The 21212-nt window shown below is 39.0% G+C and overlaps 1 protein-coding gene across 6 annotated transcripts in view; it reads right to left on the bottom strand.

Moving 5' to 3' along the window:
* Positions 1–1078: 1078 nt before the first annotated feature.
* Positions 1079–21212, bottom strand: part of Cpeb2 (cytoplasmic polyadenylation element binding protein 2) — a 54938-nt gene continuing 34804 nt past the window's right edge. For all 6 annotated transcript variants that reach the window (XM_059275820.1, XM_059275821.1, XM_059275818.1 and 3 more), the window contains 6 exons: positions 12913–13083; positions 11721–11810; positions 5993–6111; positions 5736–5850; positions 3114–3295; positions 1079–1550 (listed from right to left, as the gene is read on the bottom strand). In XM_059275820.1, coding sequence (XP_059131803.1) covers positions 1323–1550; positions 3114–3295; positions 5736–5850; positions 5993–6111; positions 11721–11810; positions 12913–13083 — 905 coding nt within the window. In that variant the 3' untranslated portion in view covers positions 1079–1322. The remainder of the gene's footprint in view (positions 1551–3113; positions 3296–5735; positions 5851–5992; positions 6112–11720; positions 11811–12912; positions 13084–21212) is intronic.

The following is a 21212-nucleotide window of genomic DNA, read 5'->3' as shown; positions in this document are numbered from 1 at the left end:
TTTATGCAACTAGCCATCTGTTATATTTTCCCATCTCCATTTTGACTTCACTAAAGTTCTGTGTTCTTCTATAAAACCCTCTTTTTAAAGTATGGGCTTCTCATGGGTCTCACATTCGGTGACTGGTTAGCAGTGTGCTGGCCATCTTTGGTTTTTAAAGGATATCTTAACCATGAACTATCAAAGGGGCTAAAATCAACTTTCTTTAAATTTCCTGTGTTTTTCTTTTATTCAATCTTTTATCTATACTATATCACTGCACATGAATTAGAACCGCACATCACAAAATTGCACAGGGATTACAAATATTACATCCAGTCTGCATAAAATCGAATTCCACTACTGACCAGATCACAAAATGGCTGCACTCTCTAATCTAAAACTAATTTGCATATTGTACACATGTAGGACAACATTTTTAACTTGAAGTCACAATAATGCATGCAAGTTTGCTTTTTTGTAAAGAAACAAATTTTATAATTTGTCCATGCTACCTAGATTCAAGAGAGCTTTTTGAACATTTGCAATACCTCACCTCATTAGTTAATGTCCTAGTGCATGCATATGGTGGACACAGGTTAAGTAAACATGCATTGTTTCACATTCTAAACTATGGCAGTTTCGGCCATATTGTGCTGCCTGCATTTCATCCGCAATGCAGTGTGTCTCTAACGTTTTCAATCCCGTATTAATAGGTGACATTTACACATAACACCTATATAGCAGCAAAGCTAATACAGCTTGTGATTAAAAATGTTTAAAAATAGCTAATAAATCAGATTATCTTGAGGTATTATTTCTTGCAAGTCAAAATGGAGAGCAACAAAATCAACCCTAATTTTTAGTTTATGTACACACTGAAAACAGCAACAATAAAAATAAGCATTTGTAGCAGACATATTCCATCTTCACTATTATTTTGCTACCTTTGGTAAAGTACTGGGGCAGATCTTGAAGTTAAAAACCCATGTTAAGAAATAAGTGCACGCTTCACCCACTATATAGCAGCAGACTGTGTTGCCCCTACGCAAAACATTCTCATATCTAATTTTAACTTTACATATAAAAATAACTTGGAGAAAATACAAAAAAACATTTTATTTTAACATGAAAATATCACAAAAATTAGTAAGCCTGAGATGTAGGGTTTTGGTGAAAAACAAGAGGCTTGTAGTGTTTTGGCTGCTGATAACGATGCATGTATTGAGAGCTGGGTGAGAAGCAGAAGAATGCACTTATTTCTTCTGCAGGTCAGTATCTTCAGCACAGTAAGCCACATGCACCCTTTCTTTCCTTGTTAGACGGAGGCCAATTTGCTGTACTTAATTCCAGCGAAAGTGGATCTGACGCGGACGATCAGCACCTTCCTTCACCAATGGCTTATGGAACTCACGTCCTGCACGAGAGTGGATATTTGCCCAACAAAACTCACAGTAATACTGCAGGCAAGTGACATTGGCACAAAAAAAGGGGGCAAATTTTCCACCACAGCGTGCGCCCTGGCATTCATCACACATCTGGTCATCCAGCACATATGGCTTTACCTCCACCTAGAAATAGAAAAGACCTCGTTGGAGTCTGCTTGAGAAATAAAAATTTGGAATGATTTTAAATGTTTATAGTGTTCTAGAGAAAAGGAGGAGAAAGTAGCAGTGTCTTAGGAAACCATTCCCCTCCAGAGGAGGGCAAATGAAAGCCAGTTTGCTTCTGTGCTGACTACATTTGTGTATCATGTTTCATGTTCATAACGGGCTGCGAGCTTAAGTGGTTCAACACTAGTTCACTTATTTCAACATGTTTCATTCAGAGGATACTAAGTGCTATTTTAGTCTATTTTCCAAAGGGAGGAAAAAAAAACACTTTAAAAATTTAAGACATTCTCCTCTCACTTTTCTAACACCTGTATGTTAGCATCAATACCTTCAAGTTGTAAGCAAAACTCCTAAGGGGTTATCACGGAAGACAGACTTCTCAGATTCCTCTCTCATTCTAGTATCATCTGTAAGCTGGTGAAACTCAGCAGCCACTAAGGTTGCAGAAGCTTTCTCTACTGCAGGTCAGGGCTGCACCTTGCTTGCAGTAACTGCTGCAAACAAGCCAGAACTGTGGCTATTCTGATCCAGGGCATGTCCAGACGTCTTTATAAACTCTTAGGAAATAATGCCCCACTGGGAAGGACTGATTCAGCCAATGATGTCAGGTTTGAGTTGGCCCTAAACAGCAGACTCCCTTGACCTGTTTCCACATCTATGTGAGAACGACAGACTGTTGAAGGGTAAGACCTGGGGATTGCTCACACTGTGGATCAGTGTCAGCTGCTTTCAGCTACTGCAGCCTTGCTTCCTTGTAACTTATGAACATCCCAGGCTGCTGTCTCTGGCTGGCTGGATGGGGTCATTGTTTTAGAATAGTTAGTTGTGTGTGAAACTGGTATGTAAATGAGTAGCTTGGTCTCCTATTTTAGACAGCAATGAGAGCTCACAAGTATTCAACAGGATAACTTCAAGCTGTCATTCACCAGACTTCTATATATAGACCCAATCTATGCTACTAACGAAATAATGTTTCCAATTTTAGGTTAAATGACTTACAGAAATATAGTGTCTGAATTTTAGTTTTTATAAATGAAAACTCACTCTTAATTAGCACTTCCTGTGGACCAACTTCTTTTCCAAGTGCTTGTGCACAAGTGAAGTTCATTCAGTCCTCAAAATACCAGGGAGCCTAACTAGAACTCCTTCCCACGTTGGAAGTCAGGAAAAGTGGCACCAAGAGGGCTGTTTGCCTGAGATTCCAGAGCCAGCGGCAGACACCGGGCTTGGTCCCAAGCACTCTGTCTTGGGCGCAAGCTTGTACACACTGCCTCCACAGCTAGACAGATAGCTCAGACTTACTGGCTGATAAAAATTTTTGACATGGCTTTAAAATCACGTCTATACTTATGGTTCTTATGTCTCAAGTTTAAAGTACATCAAGAAATTTGTATTTCAAGGATATAATGCTAGGAGACAAAGGAAGATAAAAGTGTTTGAGCCATATTATTAACTCCTTATGGTAAAAAGCACCTGTAAGTACTAAGTAAGACACAGATGACCTCCCAATATGTAACTTACACGTTTATCAATATCACCATGCTGAAGCTGAACAAATCGAGCACTGATGGCAGCAATGTAGCTCTGCTGATTGGAGAAAGCAACTCGCCCAGCACCTTTTGGGTATTTTAGTTCTGGATCCGTATCAATTCCAGCGTAACACACGCCACCATACAGCCGGTCCATGATCATAGCAAGTTCCACTTCAAAAGAAAAGACATTCACATTGAAGGTGAGAAGACAGTAAATCAACAATTACCAGTCAGGAGAACACTAACACAAAGCAGCTGTTAAGAGAGCCTGGGAGCCAGAGCTTTGCACAGGCTGGCAGGCATGCTACCACTGAGTTCCATTCTTAACCTCACAAACAAAACAAAACAAAAGCTCCAAACCACTTGCCTACTGTAAAGTCATTACCACCATAGCACTGTCTAATAATCTGGGATAGAAACAGTTTCATGTTCTTTTGTTAAAATCCAACTCTTTCACATGTACTTTATGGCAGGACAATCCCTCCTCTCTCCCAGAGTTCAGCTTTCCTCTCATACTCATTTCAACAAGCATGGGTCTTTTTTTTTTCCTTAAGGACAGGCCTTATCTACAAGAGAATCTTGGTGTTGTTTTTTTTTTTTTTTTTTTTTTTTTTTTTTTTTTTTTTTTTTTTTTGATAGAGTATGCAGGTTGGAAGGGAAACACAGTATGGTGAGGGAGGCCAGATCAGCTCAATCACCCTGGTGACCAATGGGTAACAGATTTCATAGCCAGATTGGCCCCATATCTCTCTGAACAACCCTTAACGATCAGATTATTAGCCTGTGACTGCACTCTAATTTATCTTTTCAAAATCAACTTTCCCATCTTGTAAGTCCAGTGCCCCATCTTCCTGCTGGCAGCACTGATAATTAGCGTAGATAATCTACTATTTTGTCTGGAAATATTTTTCCATATGACTTGCACGGTATTTTATTCTGCTGATAATTCACTTCACTGATGACTTCTTAGTCTCACTTTTCAATGTCAAAACACCTGAAGTTTCAGTCTTTGTTCCTTTGCCTACATTTGGGTTTTGGTGATCCCAGTCTATATCATGTATTTAAATACCACCTGTGTACCTTTAAGCTCCTGAATTTGTGTCTGAATTCCTCATAAAGCAACTATTTACCAGACTATTTCTTGTGATACTGCAACACACAGCATCCTAAAAAGGGCCATACATGAACACGTTCTTCCTCTATTTAATGAAATATAACCTGATGAGATTTTGTTGACTCAATTGTGCAAATAGAATTTCTGCCTTCATCCTTCACTTTCACTATACAGATAATCTCATAGACTTGCTTTTCAGAACATAGTGAAAGAACCCAATCCGTCCACTTCCATCAGGCAGGTCTGCTTTAAAAGCTCGTATCATTTTTCATTTGGTTAATGGAAACAAGCTTATCTGCTTGTCTTCAATCCTTCCTCTCCCATTTATTTCCAAAACATTAGAAAAAATTATTTTTTTTAAACACTGTACTAGATGCCACATGGTTTAATTGAAATTTCTACTTGAGACTTCTGAATGGGGCCAGGAACCTATATTCATAACCCAAACACAGTCTCCTTTAACCTGCCCCTCCTTTGCTGTTTCTCACGCTATTTACAAGCCATCACCAACCACCCAGTAGCTTAAATCTGAAAATGGAATTCAACTTTCTATTTTCTGCCTAAGTATTCAATTATCTGTTCACCTGGTTCTTTCTCCATTACCACCACCAGTCCCATACAAGAGGCCTATACCTGGCCTACCATTATTTACTCATAGCTTCTTTTCCTTCATGAATCATCAGCTTATCTGATCTTTCAAAAAAAAAAAAACTATGTGATTATGTCTCTTTTGCTTAAAAACTCCTCTTGTTCTGAGGATCAACATCAATTAGTCTATTAGACTTGCATGATCTAACTTCTGTTGATTTTTTTTCCAGTATCTTTTTGTATCTCTCTCATCACTCTATGCATCCCTAGGTCACCCACTCTATGCTTTATACAGTCCCTCCATAAATACACCCTGCTGCTCTGCACTCAAGACTTCCAAATACGCTGTTCGCTTTGTCTGAAACACACTCCTCACAATGCTCCTATTGTCCAAACTCTCTTCAGTTTTTATATATTTTTAAGATATCACACCATAGTATATTCTAAATATGAACATACACACATTCACACATATATGGATATATGTCTATAAACACACACACACACACACACACACACACACACACACACACACACACACACTTCTCTTCCCAATCTTCTCTCTTTGCAGCAGTTATCACATTCTTTGAGCGCTTACATGTGTGAAGCTAATTCCTATCTCCCTGACTTGAGGAGGCTGCTTTCAGAGACAGCAATCACCAGTACCTTCAGATGGTGTGATACTGCATAACATGCATATGCAGTAAATATCCACATTTGTAATTACACCCTACTCGACAGCCTTCAGGTTTTTGGTTACTAGTTACTGAGAAACAGAACTTTGTAACTCACTCATTTAGAATACTAGTTTCAGTTAATACCTCAAATGTGGAAAAATGCCTACTTTCTTAGACATCAAAATCAACAGGAAGAGAATACAATTTTTTCTGACTTAGGGATTCTACTTACCAGCCCTTAATGGCCTAGGAACACCTCCAACAAAAATTGTTTTTCGGGGATCCAAAGGCTGAGACCCATCCATGACGAAATCACTATCACTTAAATTCCAAGGACGGATTTGAACCTATAGAGAAAATTACATTTGGGCTTATTCCTTTTATTGTTTAAAATTTTTAATGCAGTCTTAATTTTTTAAAACAGAAATTTAAAAATACTGTTTTTCAAACCTGCCTTTATAGGCCACAGTTCATATGGTGTTTACTTACAGGTTTGTCCTTGATAGTAGGGCTGGAAACACACAGGTAGAGCTTTCCATCTTCTTCAATGCAAGCGTCAATGAGTGCCTGAACTGAGCTCTCTTCTTGAAAGAGGAGGAATGCATAGCCTACAACAACCATACAAACGATGCAGCATGTCAAGTTAAGCGGCCTGACCTCAATGTAAGTACTGTTCAAAGACACATAAAGCCCACCAAATAGGTGTGAATCATTGTTTCCACAGGAGAACACAATATCCTATCACACACACACACACACACACACACACACACACACACACACTGTGTGTGTGTGTATGAGTGAGTGAGTGAGTGAGGTCAGTCAGTCTCAGGAAAGCTGCACCTTCAGGTTGACTATACAAATCTATGAAACATTCCCATTTACAGAAGGAAAGACTGAGATGCCAGAGGTTAAGTGACTTGTTCACAGCAAGCGGTTGAGCAGTTCACGCTCAGGTCAGCTTCAAGGTATTGTAATGCTATCTACCAGTGACACTTTTCTTCATACTAGAGGCCAAAGTCGTCTTTAATGCTCATGTGGTGATACAAGTTCTAGAGCATATTTCTGGACTAGAGAATAATTGGAAACGACCAGGTAACTGTTCCTAGAGGGATACTCTGGTTTCCTAGAACCTTTCAAACATACCAGTCAAGTTGCCTTATAGAAGTTGGAACGAAACATGTTCTTCTCCTTTAAGAATGGTTTAGAATTTTTCAACCACATCTTAACATGGATGAGCAGGGAAACACCTCTTTCAAGTTGTTTAGAAACTGTTTAGACTGGGAAACTTGCTCTTGTCATTGTCAGACTTTGCAAACTCCTCCCACTCTTCTGTGTGAACACCAAATGTCAACATCCATCGAGAAGCATGTATATAGTAGGCGGGGTCCACACTTACGTGCTGAGCTTTCTCTATGTGATCATTTCCAGTGACTGACAACAGCCCTGACAAGGTCCTATGGCAGTCTGTCTGTACAGTATCAGAGTCCAGTCCAGTGAAACAAGTACCCCTCCCCACTAGTTCATGATGCAAGCTGACTGTGAAGTCAAGCCATGCTCAGAACTCAAAGAGCACAGTGCTCTGATGTAGTACAAAAGTGTATCATTTGATGTCTTTGTATAAAAAATAGCTGAAGTTGTTACACAAATCTGCACTAAATAGAAAATTCCATAGATAAGACTATGCAAGATTAAAAATATACCGAAATCTTTTATAATTGCTAGGAAAATTATATTCTTGACAACATGAAGAATAGTTTTCTTTAAGGAGTTAATTTTGATATAAACTAAATTTCAAAGAACCATAATTATCCTATAATAACCTAACTCTAGACCAAGATACTAAAATACCACTTTAAAATGAGTATTTTAGCTGGGCGGTGGTGGTGCACGCCTTTAATCCCAGCACTCAGGAGGCAGAGCCAGGCAGATCTCTGTGAGTTCGAGGCCAGCCTCATCTACAGAGCAAGATCCAGGACAGGCACCAAAACTACACAGAGGAACCCTGTCTTGAAACCCCCCAAAAGACTATTTTAAAATTTGTGATATTTAATATTAATATTTTATTATAATATAATTTAAAAATACCTTAAACTTCATATTTTAAATTTTTAATAGTTTGTTACTATTAGGCAAGAGACATCCATTACCAAAATTAAAGATTATAATTAAATTATGTCCATAATCTAGAGAATGCAAATCATTAGAGATTATAATATTTTTACAAACACACTCCATATAATTTTTGTTAGAATTCAATGAAGTGAGCTAATGATCATCACATAAGGTAAATGTTGCTTGCCACAGAAGAGCTAGGCTCAGGGTCTGAGAGCTCAAGCCTAGTCACAAGGTAGTTTTGCCAAATAGATATCACCTTATCTGTGTTTCCCAACCATGGGAAATGCTCAGAGGGGGATAACCCTTGAAAGAACCGAGTTTGGACAACACTGGTCAAGGGCTACAATTAAGGATAATTTCACCAAAAACTATGATTTACCGGTGTTATCTTTGTTCAGTTTCAGAAAATAAACACTTCAAAAGTTACAGTAACAACGATGGCAACAATAGCATTGAGGACAACTATTGTTTCATTGTATATGCTTCAACTGTCTTCTTAGGTCACTGTGCCTTCTTTTTACACAGGCAAATGGAGCATGTGAAAACCTGTACCTGTCTCCACCAAAACTCATTCTGAATTCTTTCTAATTTATATCTGTTGCTTGGTACCCATGGAGAACTGGGTCCATGACACCCCTCAGACAGCAAAGGATGCTCTAGTCCTTACATAATAGCATATAACCCATACACATTATGTATACTTAGCTTATGTCACCTATTACTTACAATACCTGACATAATGTAAGGGTAGACACACAGTTGTTGCACTGTTCTTTTTGGGGAACCAGGTAAGAAAAACAACCAGTGAAGAAAAAAAAAAGCTGCCCCTGCAACACTTTTGGTTTGTGTTTTACTAAAATCTGTATGTTTTACTGAATCTGTCTATGAAAGGAACCTGAAGACATAGTTCAACTCCTGCCTGGAATTCTGTTCAAAACCTTTACCTACCTAGAGTACACAGTAACCTTTACATTTTAACCCAAACTCAATGAAGCTTTTTTGACAGTTAAAGTTATTTTTCTATATTGTAGGATTAACTGTTGTTTATATCATTTGCTGGGTAATTGCCAATCTACGAATTATTAATACAAAATACATGTATTTACGTAGTTGAGTATGTTTGTAGAGACTATAGAAATAAACTAAGAGATATATTTTGAACACCCTGTTGCAACTATGAGTGCTATGGAAAAAAAGACAAACACAGTGTAGGGAGCTGGGATGGCCTACAAAGAAGAGAAGTTGACTTCATCAGGTAGATTCCCAAAGTTTTCTGTGAGCAATTAACTCTTCAACTGAGATTAAAACCCCCCCCAAACCCCCCCACCCCCCACAAGTCCTGGAGCAGACAACACTGTGGACTTGGAGGAGGATGAGAAACAACAGAAGCAGGGAGGGAGATGTGAGATCAGGTGGGACAGGGGCAGGTTTGCCTCTACCCCAGCAGTGAAGGGTTTAGGAACTGGCTGTGCTTTCAGAGACTGCTGTGGCCAGACCCCAGGGACAAATGACAGAACACAGCAGCTGCAGGAGTGTGGCTGGAGCAATCCAGGTCGGGGATGATGGGAGCTTATAGAGGCCTTATCCAGACTTGCTAATCCTCTCAGCCATGAGAGTATTTTTCTAGACCTGTTTTAATACTACTAAACTAAAAGTTCTTCAATGTAGCCTTTATTCACTATAGACAATTTGTCACTTGTAATTCTGAATGAGGAATAACATCAGTTCTTTTTGATCACGTGACTTGTACAGGAACACAGGCATTGCAGAGACTTATCCTAAAAGTAAGTGATCCTAGCAACTAAATTTCCTCCTCACATTTATCTTTTTGTTTGTTTGTTTTTTGTTTTTGTTTTTGTTTTTTTTTGAGACAGGTTTCTCTGTGTAGTTCTGGTGCCTGTCCTGAATCTTGCTCTGTAGAACCGGCTGGCCTTGAACTCACAGAGATCTGCCTGGCTCTGCCTCCTGAGTGCTGGGATTAAAGGTGTGCGCCACCACCGCCCAGCTTATTTTTTGTTAGTTGACTAAAGCAGCAGGTTTCTTTGGGGCAATTCACCCACATGTGGGCACTGCTGACCTCCAAGCTCTCACTGCTTGTCTGTCTGCTCTGGGCCCACTTAGCCCTTCCGCCACCAGCACCCCTCCCTCAACTTCACATCACTCGTGCTCCACTGTCTCCCCTTCGCTCCCCAATGCCTCCTCCCCTTTCTATAGCTCATGGCCCCTTTCTATTCTCTGACTGCTAAACACACTCATTTCCACATAGAGAGATGCTAAAAATTAGAAATTAAGATCTACATATGAGAGAAACAGATGGCATTTCTCTTTCTTGCTCTGAGTAACCTCACTTAATATATTTTCTACTTCCATATATTTTCCTGAAATTTTCATAATTTCATTTTTCTTTATGGTTGAATAAAAGTCTACCATGTACTTGAATGCCACTTTCATTATCTATTCATCAGGTGAGATGTAGCCAGACTGATCCCATTTCCCACCTTTTATAAACAGAGCAGCAGTAAAGCAGGAATGTGCGACCTGTCTGCGAGGTTTATATAAAGCCCTCTGGGTACACGCCAGGCAGTGCTACAACCAGATCAAACGATAACTCTATTTTTTTCTACTTTGAGAAATCCCTGCACTGATTTACATGGTGGCTGCACTGGATATCTCTGTCACCAACAGTGAGTGAATAAGGGCTCTTCTTTCCCATATCCCCACAAGCATTTGCTTGTTTTCTTGATGATAGTCATTTTTTTATTACAGTGAGATGGAATCTCAGAAAGTTTTAATTTTATTTCACTTCCTAAGTCCATTCCTGCTTGGGTCATGTGCTGTCTTTGGGTCATAGTCTGTTATTAATCCCATGCCACGTGTATAGTTGTGAGGACTTTCCCCCATTCTGTAGCTGTAGGCTGTCTCTTCATTGATTGTTTCCTTCACTGTACAGTTTGTTCATTTCATTAGGATAGGAGCCTATTTCCAGAGCAACTGGAATCCCACTGGGAAAGTCCTTATCTATGCTCTGAGCTCGATGTTTTTTGCTATTTCTTCCTCTGTCAGTTTACTTTTTATAAAGTTGAAAGTTTAAAAACAGTACTTGACAGTGAGTTAAAAATATTTGAAAAGTTACTTCCCCAATGCTGTGTCATACTGTTACCTGAATACTTGTGTATACCTTGTAATATGTGAATTACTTAACTAGTTTTATTTTATGAATCTATTTAATTTTTTTGTTTTTTTTTTTGAGACAGGGTTTCTCCATGTAGTTTTGGTGCCTGTCCTGGATCTCCCTCTGTAGACCAGGCTGGCCTCGAACTCACAGAGATCCTCCTGGCTCTGCCTCCCGAGTGCTGGGATTAAAGGTGTGTACTACCACGCCTGGCCCCGGTTTTATTTTTATAAAATGTAAATGAATCACTTCATATGCATGTTGATCTCATAGAACAGAAAATAAGTTTGAATCCATGTTACTTTAGAATAATGCAGCTGGGCGGTGGTGGCGCATACCTTTGATCCCAGCACTCTGAGGCAGAGCCAGGAGATCTCTGAGTTCAAGGCCAGTCTGGACTACCAAGTGAGTTCCAGGAAAGGGGCAAAGCTACACAGAGAAACCCTGTCTCGAAAAACCAAAAAAAAAAAAAAAAAAAAAAAAAGAATAATGCTTTAGGCAGAGAAATATTCAAACATATATTCATCTGAATTTATAAAATTATTAGAAAATTATGAGGAAAGTCTATCAAATCTTATGACTCCTAAACAGCTTCAAGTAAAAGTGGAGTAGTTCTTAAAATCACTCTATCTCACTCAACTCAGGCTAACAGTCTCTACAAAGGCTGACTTTTAAAGTTTTTAATTTATTATTTGTGCGTATGTGGATGTCAGGGAACAACTTTCTCCCTTCATATGGGATCTAGGGTAGAACTCCAGCCTGTGTGGCTAGAGCCTTTCCTGGACAAGCCATCTCCTCAGTCCATAAATCATTAGTATTTATCTAAAGGTACTCACGGTCAATTCTAAGAGAAGGCCCAAATAAATAATTGATATTATTCCTTTTGCTCTCATACAACCTCGCAAATATTAGTAAAAAGCCTCTTACCTTTTGGTGGAAAATAGGATTTGCTTTCTGCTTTATGGGGCCAATCTACTACCAAAGGTCCAAATCTTCTGAAGCTGGCAGTGATCTCATCTTAGGAAAGTACAGAATGTGCATCACAAATTAGTTCTAATGATTCATTCTAAGAAACCCTGTACTTGTAAGTATTTGGAAGATTTAATGTCTAAAGTGTCAAATACCTTAAGATTAACTCTAATGTAAAAGGAAAATATGTCTTTATAAAAACACAATGTAAAATTTAACTATTGTAGTCAAATAAATTCATTTTAAAGCAGCACCCTAGTTAGACTAATGTATTCAATGTGAATTCTAGTATTCTGCAGGTCACCTGAACACTAACAGCTTTGTAGTATACCCAATCATAACTAGCACTGGGCTGAAACGTGTCATTTTATCAAGTAAACTAAAACAGCTATTGATAATGTTAGGATAAGGTCTACTGAAACAAGACTAGCTATAGTGTCGGTAAAATAACCAATGCTAATATAAGCCAGGTAATTTCATCGACACTCAAATATTAGAAGTTCAATTTCAATGATATACTCTATGTTAAGTTGATGAATATGCAGAATACATTTGTAGATATATGAACCATAGTTGAAAAAAAATTATCCAAATGTAGCAAAATATTCTCTGTAGGCTATTAATAAATTGGTAGATTTCTCATGGCATTATAAACATTATAAACATAGTTTAAATATTTTTTAATCTTTACCTTAAGTTACTTTTCTATATTATTATTTACTAACATTTGCATAGTTCTAATTTCTTATTTTATTTTCTACTTCTTGGATTTACTTATTGGATTTTGTACTGTGTTTCTGTATCTTTAAGTAAATTGATAAATTTAAAGAAATTTAATCTTTGATTTTTGCACACTATAGATAGAGAGTCATAGCTGGTTCCATTTATTGCATTGTGTATGTGTGCATGGAAGTGTCATGTGTACATGTTACAGTCACACAAATATTGTCATTTGTGTTCTGCATTAAACATTAGGATATGAGCTAGAATATGGAGACCTTTATAAAAATGTTCAGTGATGATTTGCATATGATAAAAAACACTAGAACTTAAAAGTACTTGTTCAGCTACTTGTTGAAATACTTCCCTATTTCAACAGTTCAAAAACTATTTTCTACTGGGTTTTGTTTTTAAGGCAGGATGAACTTACCTTCATCAATATCTGGAGGAAGCCCACCAACAAAAACTTTTCGAGAAAAGCGTTCTATTCGCTCTCCATTTTGATGGGCTGAATAACAGGTGGGTGAGTTTAAAACACCAACTTGATCACTGTGACCATCGTCCAACAAGCTATCGTCTATTGGAAACAGGGAGGACCGGCCTAAAATGTAAGGACAAATACAAACTTAATCTCATATTGAAAATGGTCTAACAAAGGCAAGCATACAGATGTCAAATTTAAAGGGTTAGACACTAAGGGGACACTGTCATAAAAATGAATGGAAATGCAGACAGTACAATGCCAGGGTTCAAGAGAGAAGTGACTGCAAGTATGACTTAGAAATAAACAGTCATTGGGCTGAGAAGTGGGTCAGGAACAGATGCTTGTCTAGCATAGATGAGACTCTAAGTCCAATCCCCAGCAACAAAAGGAAAAGAGTCACGTGACAATAACTACAGCACAAAAGAAACAATAAATCTACTAGCTCATTTCAAATGTTTATAGGTAGCAGCAAGAGCCTGATGTATAGGAAACAGGCCTGAATGTGTAACTGTGTGGTGGTAAAATGGAAACAGCGTAAGTTAAATAGGTAAGAGGACATCATGAAAGAAACATAACAAAAAAACTCCAAGAAACTAATTAAGATGCTACAGTAAGCAGCAAGCCATACTTGTCTGTAAGGTCTTGGATATAATTTATCCCATGTGACAATCATATGACTGTGTAGAGGGGACTTACGCACATGTGGAAGGCACAGAACAGCATCTTAGGATTCTAGTTCCTACGTGAGCCCACTCTTTAGGAAGGATCCCTTTACGGGGCATGTCTTGTTCAATCTTGTTAAGCAATGTTGATGCCCTGTACGCTCACACAAATGATCCAAAAATAAATAGTACCCTTGCCCTCAAGAAATGTACATGAAGGCAAGGTAAGATCTATACATGTAAGGATGGCATATCTCTCTAAGAAAGCCTCAAGATGCTTCAAAGGAAGTAGACTAGAGGAAAGCAATAGTGTACTGAAGACCAGGTAAGTTCCTGAATCTTCAAGGGTGCTAGGCAACACCTGACTGAAACATGCCAGACAGAACAAAAGAAATGCCCTCTGAGCTGAGCAGAGTTTACCCTTATAAGAAGACATTTTATTGAATGGGTGGGAAAAAACAAAACCAACAAACCAACCAAACATCTAGGTGCAGGGGCCCCAGCAAGACTGTACCATCCTGTGACTGAGGACTGAGGGAGACAAAGGAGCAGCTGAGATGAGGGGAGGCTCCACCTACAAGAAGGGCAGGACACAAGGATGGGAAATGAAAGAGAAACAAGGGACAGGAGGAAGGCAAAGACAGTCACACGCTGACAGAATATGAAAAAGTGAGGGTCAGACACCGGTCCAAGGAAAGGACCTGGGTGAAACCGCACATAAAGCTTCAAGTGCTGATTGGGTGCTCAGAAACAAACCCCAGGAGGAGGTAGAAACAGAGTGCTGAAAAGAAAGGGAACTTTCTGTCAAGTAAGAAAAGGATTTGCAACCTCAGTGACAAAGACTCCAGAGAACAATGAGGAGGGCAGCTCCTTGGCAAACACAGAAAGCATGGAACTTCCACCACAGAAAGGACAATAAAGAAGGAGAAGCTCAAACAGCACCATGACAGAAATGGCAAAGAAAAGTCAGGAGGGAAGAGGGAAAGGAACAGTTAAACAAAATGAGATGATACTTTCAAGAAATGAAAGCTGCGTTTGAGGGTGTCCTGACATTTGATGGTAGCAATTTTCGAGAAGCTGGGTGGCCGGCACATGTTGTGATATGTTGTATTATACGTGCTTAGTACATGCAATACAGATATCAAATAAAACCTAGTCTTCAGAAATGTATTAGAGAAGGGAGAATGGAACAATGCAGACAAGCTGTTCTTTGAAGATTAAATCAAGGATATATTTTTTAGGACAGAGACAAGAGTACACAAGTAACAATCTAGAAATAAATACTTATGTAAAATATGATTAACATGTTACCATCTTGAAATATGTGATCCACGATGATGTGATATAAATAAAGAAAATTAGGAACATGGCATCTAGTGGAGAACTGGATGAGGAAGAAGGGTGAGCTACATACCTGTGACAATAAGCAAGCCAGTCTAAAGTGGAGTCCCCAGGAAGAAAAGCCACATTATGCTAAAGGTTCTACAAAGCTGACTGAATGAGTATGAAGAGCTGGAATAGCTTCCAGGAACCCCTAAGCTAATACTGTGCATCAGACAGCATCTGAGACCTGCAGCAGACATCTCTCACTTTGCTCTAACATACCTAATGACATTAAGGAAAACTAATTTCTTCTGGTCAAGAAGATGGAATCTCTGGCCTGGGTGGAGATCGAACTCCATGCTACCCAAAACATAAACAAGTTAATCCAGCTGTGCCACCTGGCCGAGTCCACCCCTCAGAAGGGTGGGTTTACTTCAAGTCACACTAAACAGTCTGGTGGAATAACCAGCCTTTTAATGAGGTAATCAACCTCTCCTTCCCAGAACCTCTTCCCTCTATCACCCCTTATAACATGTCATTAAGTCTGGCTGGGTCTATGCAGCAGACTCAAAGGTGTAACTATTTCATTTTTTTCTACTTTTCCCAATGCTTGCCAGACCCTAAGTATGCTTTTCTGGTACTTTGGGCTTCCCTACTCTTTCTCCAAAGCTTCTGTCCCCACTAAGTGCTTGTCCACTTTGTGCTGCCTTAACTAAAGGTCCTGGCTATTTTCCTTCTCTCCACTCCTCTTCCTCTGGGCGGCTGCTGAGATTGTAGCTTGCCTTCCCTGAGGGCTCTCTATTATATTGTAATGAAATTGTCCTCTTTGAATAAACTTTGTTTTTGCTTGACTTTCAAAATTTTTTTTGCCTTTAAATTCTTTAATCTTAAAAAAAAACAAAAACAACAACAACAAAAAATTGTTCTCATTCCTGCACCCCTACAAGGTACCATGGCCTCATTATTCCCACTACTTTATTTGACTTTTTTTAGTTCTGTGACTATGAAAGCCATATAAAGTCTTCCTCACTGGAACATATCAGTTGAGGCAATCTGAACTAGTGTTCCTGCGCTGTGGCTATTCACCTTTGGTTCCCAAATGAACTCTCTCTTCTTGCTTTTGAGGGGAAAACTGTGTTTGTTGCAGACACTCACTAGATATATGTTGGATATAAGCATATACAAATTATAGGCTGTAACAACAGGAAGAAAGAGCCTACAGGAAACAGGAACTACCCAAAGATGAGTTCAACTGAAATAAAATGTTCTGAAAGAGACCCATGGTGAGTAACAATTTAAATTTCTAAATTCCTGTTATCAGAAATTAGGGCCAATGAAAAACAAATGTCTATATTTTCTTTGTGATCAACGGAAAAAATTCAACATGAAATTATAGGTCAAAAATTCTTTCTCTGAAACACTCGGGACAGGAATGTTTCTTATTTTGCTATTTCTTAGAATCTGAATTTTCAGATTAAAGGTACTCAACCTGCCTGTTCCCTCCCTCCCTCCTTTCATCCTTCCTTCTCTTCCTTCCTTTTTCCCCTCAATAAAATGACCACCAACAATATCCACTAAAATTAATAATAAATTGTGAATTAATTGCTCAACTCATCTTACTTTAATTGAATAATTATACATTTTAAGAAGAGTAATATGAGTAGGGAAACAACTGCCTAGATTTTTAGGGAAATTAAAATGACTAATCCAAATGCTGGACTGAATTTGGACATGCTAATATTTTGTACACAGTATCATTTTGAAGTATTTTTATGCAAAATTAGCAGGCCATAAATACAATAAACAAAATTCTAAAAAACTTCTATCTCGGGGAAAAAAACACAGATCATGAATATTTAGAATCTAAACAAGAATAAGAGGTGAACTAAAGAGACTTAAGATTTTTCTGAACTATAATATGGTACATAAATGATAAATGCACTGCAACAATACTAACGGTCAATCAGTAACTGAGTACTGTGCTTACTGTAACTATGTACATATTGTATAATCCATTAACTAAAGTTCAGCTGAACAAAGGATGCAACACAATGGCTAAAAATACTTCACATATTAGCCATACACATAAGAATCTTCATTTCTAGAAAACAATGAATTGTAATACTCACTTGAAAGAGTAACAGTATATAGATCACTGATTTAAAATATAAGTAAATGAAAAGATAATCCATGTTTATCTTATTAGGAAAATGCAAGCTGGATGCACAATGGTGCTGGTATTAATGTTGAGGGCTGTCTCCCCCACCCCCATCTCATCCACCTGTGTGGACAGCATGTGCGCAGCATATACGCACACATGTCAATGTTGATGGCTGTCTCACCTACCCCCATCTCATCCACCTGTGTGGACAGCATGTGTGTAGCTCATATGCACACATGTCAGGGAAGCTGATACTGATGCTTTGATTTTTGTTGTACTTGATTTTTCAGATTTTGAATTTATTCTAGAATGTAAGAATAAACATTTCTCAACATATCAATGAGGGGATATGGAAGGGAAAAATGTTTGTACAAATCAATCAATTTATAGATTGATTCTAAACATGATTTGATTTATATGGATTGCCTCCATAATTTTATTTATAGAATGTTGTGAAATTTTAAAAAGCACAGAAATTTAAAATTAATGGGAATCTGAATATTCTATCTTCTAGAATGGAAGCAGTAAATACCCTCCATTGTGATGTAAATTTTTTTAAAAAAAATTATCAAGACAGTAGAGGTAGGTTTAAGATTGATTTACCTTAAGTACAACAATTTGAACAATCAGTCACTTACCTGGTATGTTTCTCCAAAGAAGGAAAAAACATCTACTAACTTAATGTACAACAGTTATTTGAAGATATTTTGCCGCAATAATAGTTTGCCTCTTTTCTGACAGGAGATGAAGAGCCAAAGAAATCAACTCTAAGCTAGCAGTTTACATCTTTAAAAACTTAATCACTAGGTATATTTGCCTTACAATGAAGTTCATTGGAATTTTGTTTTCTTTAAAAATTGTTGTGGTAGAGTACAGTTTGTAGAATAGCCTCTTTGGGGCTGTAATTAAGTTTTACAAGCAGTACACTCTGCTACAACAACTCAACTCTGCTTTCATGTAGCTCCAGGGTGACCAAAGTAGAAAACTAACAAACAAAAACAGATAATGCCAGTGCTGCTACCAAATCTAAAAACTGTTAAAGCACGAGAGGCTGTGCCCTGAGCCATGGCCAGCTATCCCTCTAGGTATCTACTATAGGGATGCTTCGCATGCTTCAGAGGCTCTTGTCCTCTCTCTAGTAACTATTATAATTATTTATCAACAGTCTCGCTTATGCAGAAGGCCTAGCCCAGTCCCATGGAGGCTCCACAGGTGTTGGTCTAAAGTTCATGAGTTCCCACTAATTTTGTTTGGTTGTCCTTGTAGGTTTCCCCATCATGATCTTGATGCCCCTTGCCCATAGAATCCCTTTTCTCTTTGACTGGACTCCTGGAGCTCTGCCTGGTGTTTGGCTGTGAATCTCTGCATCTGCTTCTATCAATTACTGGAGAAAGGCTCTATGATGACAGTTAGGGTATTCACCGATCTGATTACTGGGGTAGGCCAGTTCAGGTACTCTCTCCACTACTGCTAGTAGTATAAGCTGTAGTCATCCTTGTGGATTCCTGGGAACTTTCCTAGCACCCAGTTTCTCCCTATCCTCATAATGCCTCCCTCTATCATGATATCTCTTTCATTGCTCTCCCACTCCATCTCCGTTCCAGCTTGACCATCTGCTTCCCTGATGTTCTCTTCCCCCATCCCAAACCCTCCATTGCCCACCCCTCATCCCCAGTTTACTCATGGAGATCTCATTTATTTCTCCTTCCCAGGGTGATCCACGCATCCCTCTTTGGGTCCTCCTTGTTAGCTAGCTTCTCTGGAGCTATGGGATGTAGCCTGGTTATCCTTTGTTTTACTTCTAGTATCCACTTGTGGATGAGTACATACCATGTTTGTCTTTCTCAGTCTGGGTTACCTCACTCAGGATGATATTTTCTAGTTCCACCCATTTGTCTGCAAATTGCATGATGTCATCGTGTTTTACTGCTGAGTAGTACTCCATTGTGTATATATACCACATTTTCTTAATCCATTCTTCAGTTGAGGGGCATCTAGGTTGTTTCCAGGTTCTGGCGATTACGAATAATGTTGCTATGAACATAGTTGAGCATGTGTCCTTGTGGTATGATTGAGCATTCATTCCTTGGGTATATGCTCAAGAGCGGTATAAGTGGGTCTTGAGGAAGATTGATTTTCTGAGAAACTGCCATACTGATTTCCAAAGTGGCTGTACAAGTTTGCACTCTTACTAACAGTGGAGGAGTGTTCCCCTTGCTCTGAATCCTCTCCAACATAAGCTGTTATCAGTGTTTTTGATCTTAGCCATTCTGACAGGTGTAAGATGGTATCTCGGAGTCGTTTTGATTTGCATTTCCATGATAAGTAAGGATGTTGAGCAATTCCTTAAATGTCTTTTGGCCATTTGGGATTCTTCTGTTAAGAATTCTCTGTTTAGCTCTGCAGCCCATTTTTTAATTGGATTGTTCAGTATTTTATGTCTAGTTTCTTGAATTCTTTATATATTTTGGAGATCTTGTATAGCTTGATTTTCTTAAGGGGTTCCCTGGCAGTAGGATCAGGATCCATCCCTGCATGAGCTGGCTTTTTGGAGTCCACCACTTATGGTGGGACACCTTGCACAGCCTTGAGGCAGGGGAAGGGCTTGGACTTGCCTCTACTGAATGTACCAGGCTCTGCTGACTCTCCATGGGAGGCCTTACCTTCTTGTAGGAGGAAATGGGGGGTAGGTTGGAGGGGGAGGATGGAGGGACAGGAGGAGAGAAGAGGGGGATCTGTGACTACTATGTAAATAAAATAAGGTCTTTATTTCTATTATGCAAACTACCCTTTTTTTTTAATTTTCTTTCTGGAAAACAATAGCTGTTTATTTCTCTATTAGAAGGGACTGCCCTGACTCTTTGGCTGGCTTCCAGGAACCTATTCTTTTTTTTTTCTTTTCTTATTAAGAGATTTTTCTATTCATTTTATATACCAATCACAGATTCCCTTGTCCTCCCTCCTCCCGCCCCCCAGCTTTCCCCCACAACCCACCCCCCATTCCCACCTCCTCCAAGGCAAGGTCTCCCCTGGGGAGTCAGCAGAGCCTGATACATTCAGTTGAGGTAGGTCCAAGCTCCCTCCTCCCTGTACTAAGGCTGTGCAAAGTGTCTCACCATAGGCACTAGGATCCAAAAAGCTGGCTCATGCACTAGGGGCAGGTCCATGAACCCATTCTTATACTGGGTTGTACTGCCCAGCCTTAATATAAGGGGAGGAGCTTAGTCCTACCTCAACTTGATATGCCATGCTTTGTTGACACCCATGGGAGGCCTGCTCCTTTCTGAACAGAAACAGAGGAGGACTGGATTTGGGGGTGCTACGGGGGAGGTGGGGGAGGAAATAGGAGGAGAGAAGGGAGGGGAAACTTATGGTCAGGATGTAAAATAAATGAATAAATTTAATTAATAATAATAAAAAGGAGGGATTGTGACATAGAAAATTCTGAGTGACAGAATTTAAATAGTCCTATACACATCTCAGCACAATCCTGACCCTATTTCACCGCAGACCAGTATGTTCATTCTCAGAAAGGGATGGCAGAAACACTGAGCAAAACAGCAACTACAAAAGAAAGCAGTTTTCCTAATGTTAAGGAGCTTCCACGTGCTCTTTCCTAGTGCAGCAGAGCTTCCCATGGCCCCAGGCTCTGACATTCAGAAAAAGGGAATCTTGGTTTTGCTCAATTACTTCTGGTATAATTATACTTTGAACATCTCTAAAGTTTATGTCATAAATCAATATCTAGAGCCAGCTAGATTTAAAGTTCTTATTGACATTATTAAGGAACTGGAAATATATCAAAGAGATTCTGGCAGTAATTTAGTTTAACTACAGTCAAGTGGCAAGTTTTTAAAACAGAAAGTGCTGCTCTATGCTGCACTGAAAGGTCAATTAAAGGTGGAAAGGAAGAAACCAGTTCTTTCTAAAATCAACTGGCTACTGAGAGCCAGACTGCCTTCTGACATTTGATGCTGCCCCACCCCCACTGCACTAGTGCCAGCCAGGACTCGGTTTTGGCCAATTGTGCCAACTCATTTTGACACATCCCTCACAAACAGAGAAGCTTTATTTACTCTAACAAAAAAGAAAGACCAAAA

This window comes from Peromyscus eremicus, chromosome 10 (assembly GCF_949786415.1).
Source record: "Peromyscus eremicus chromosome 10, PerEre_H2_v1, whole genome shotgun sequence".
NCBI lineage: Eukaryota > Metazoa > Chordata > Mammalia > Rodentia > Cricetidae > Peromyscus > Peromyscus eremicus.
Note: the sequence above shows the minus strand (reverse complement) of the source record. Positions and strands in the feature narration are given on the sequence as shown.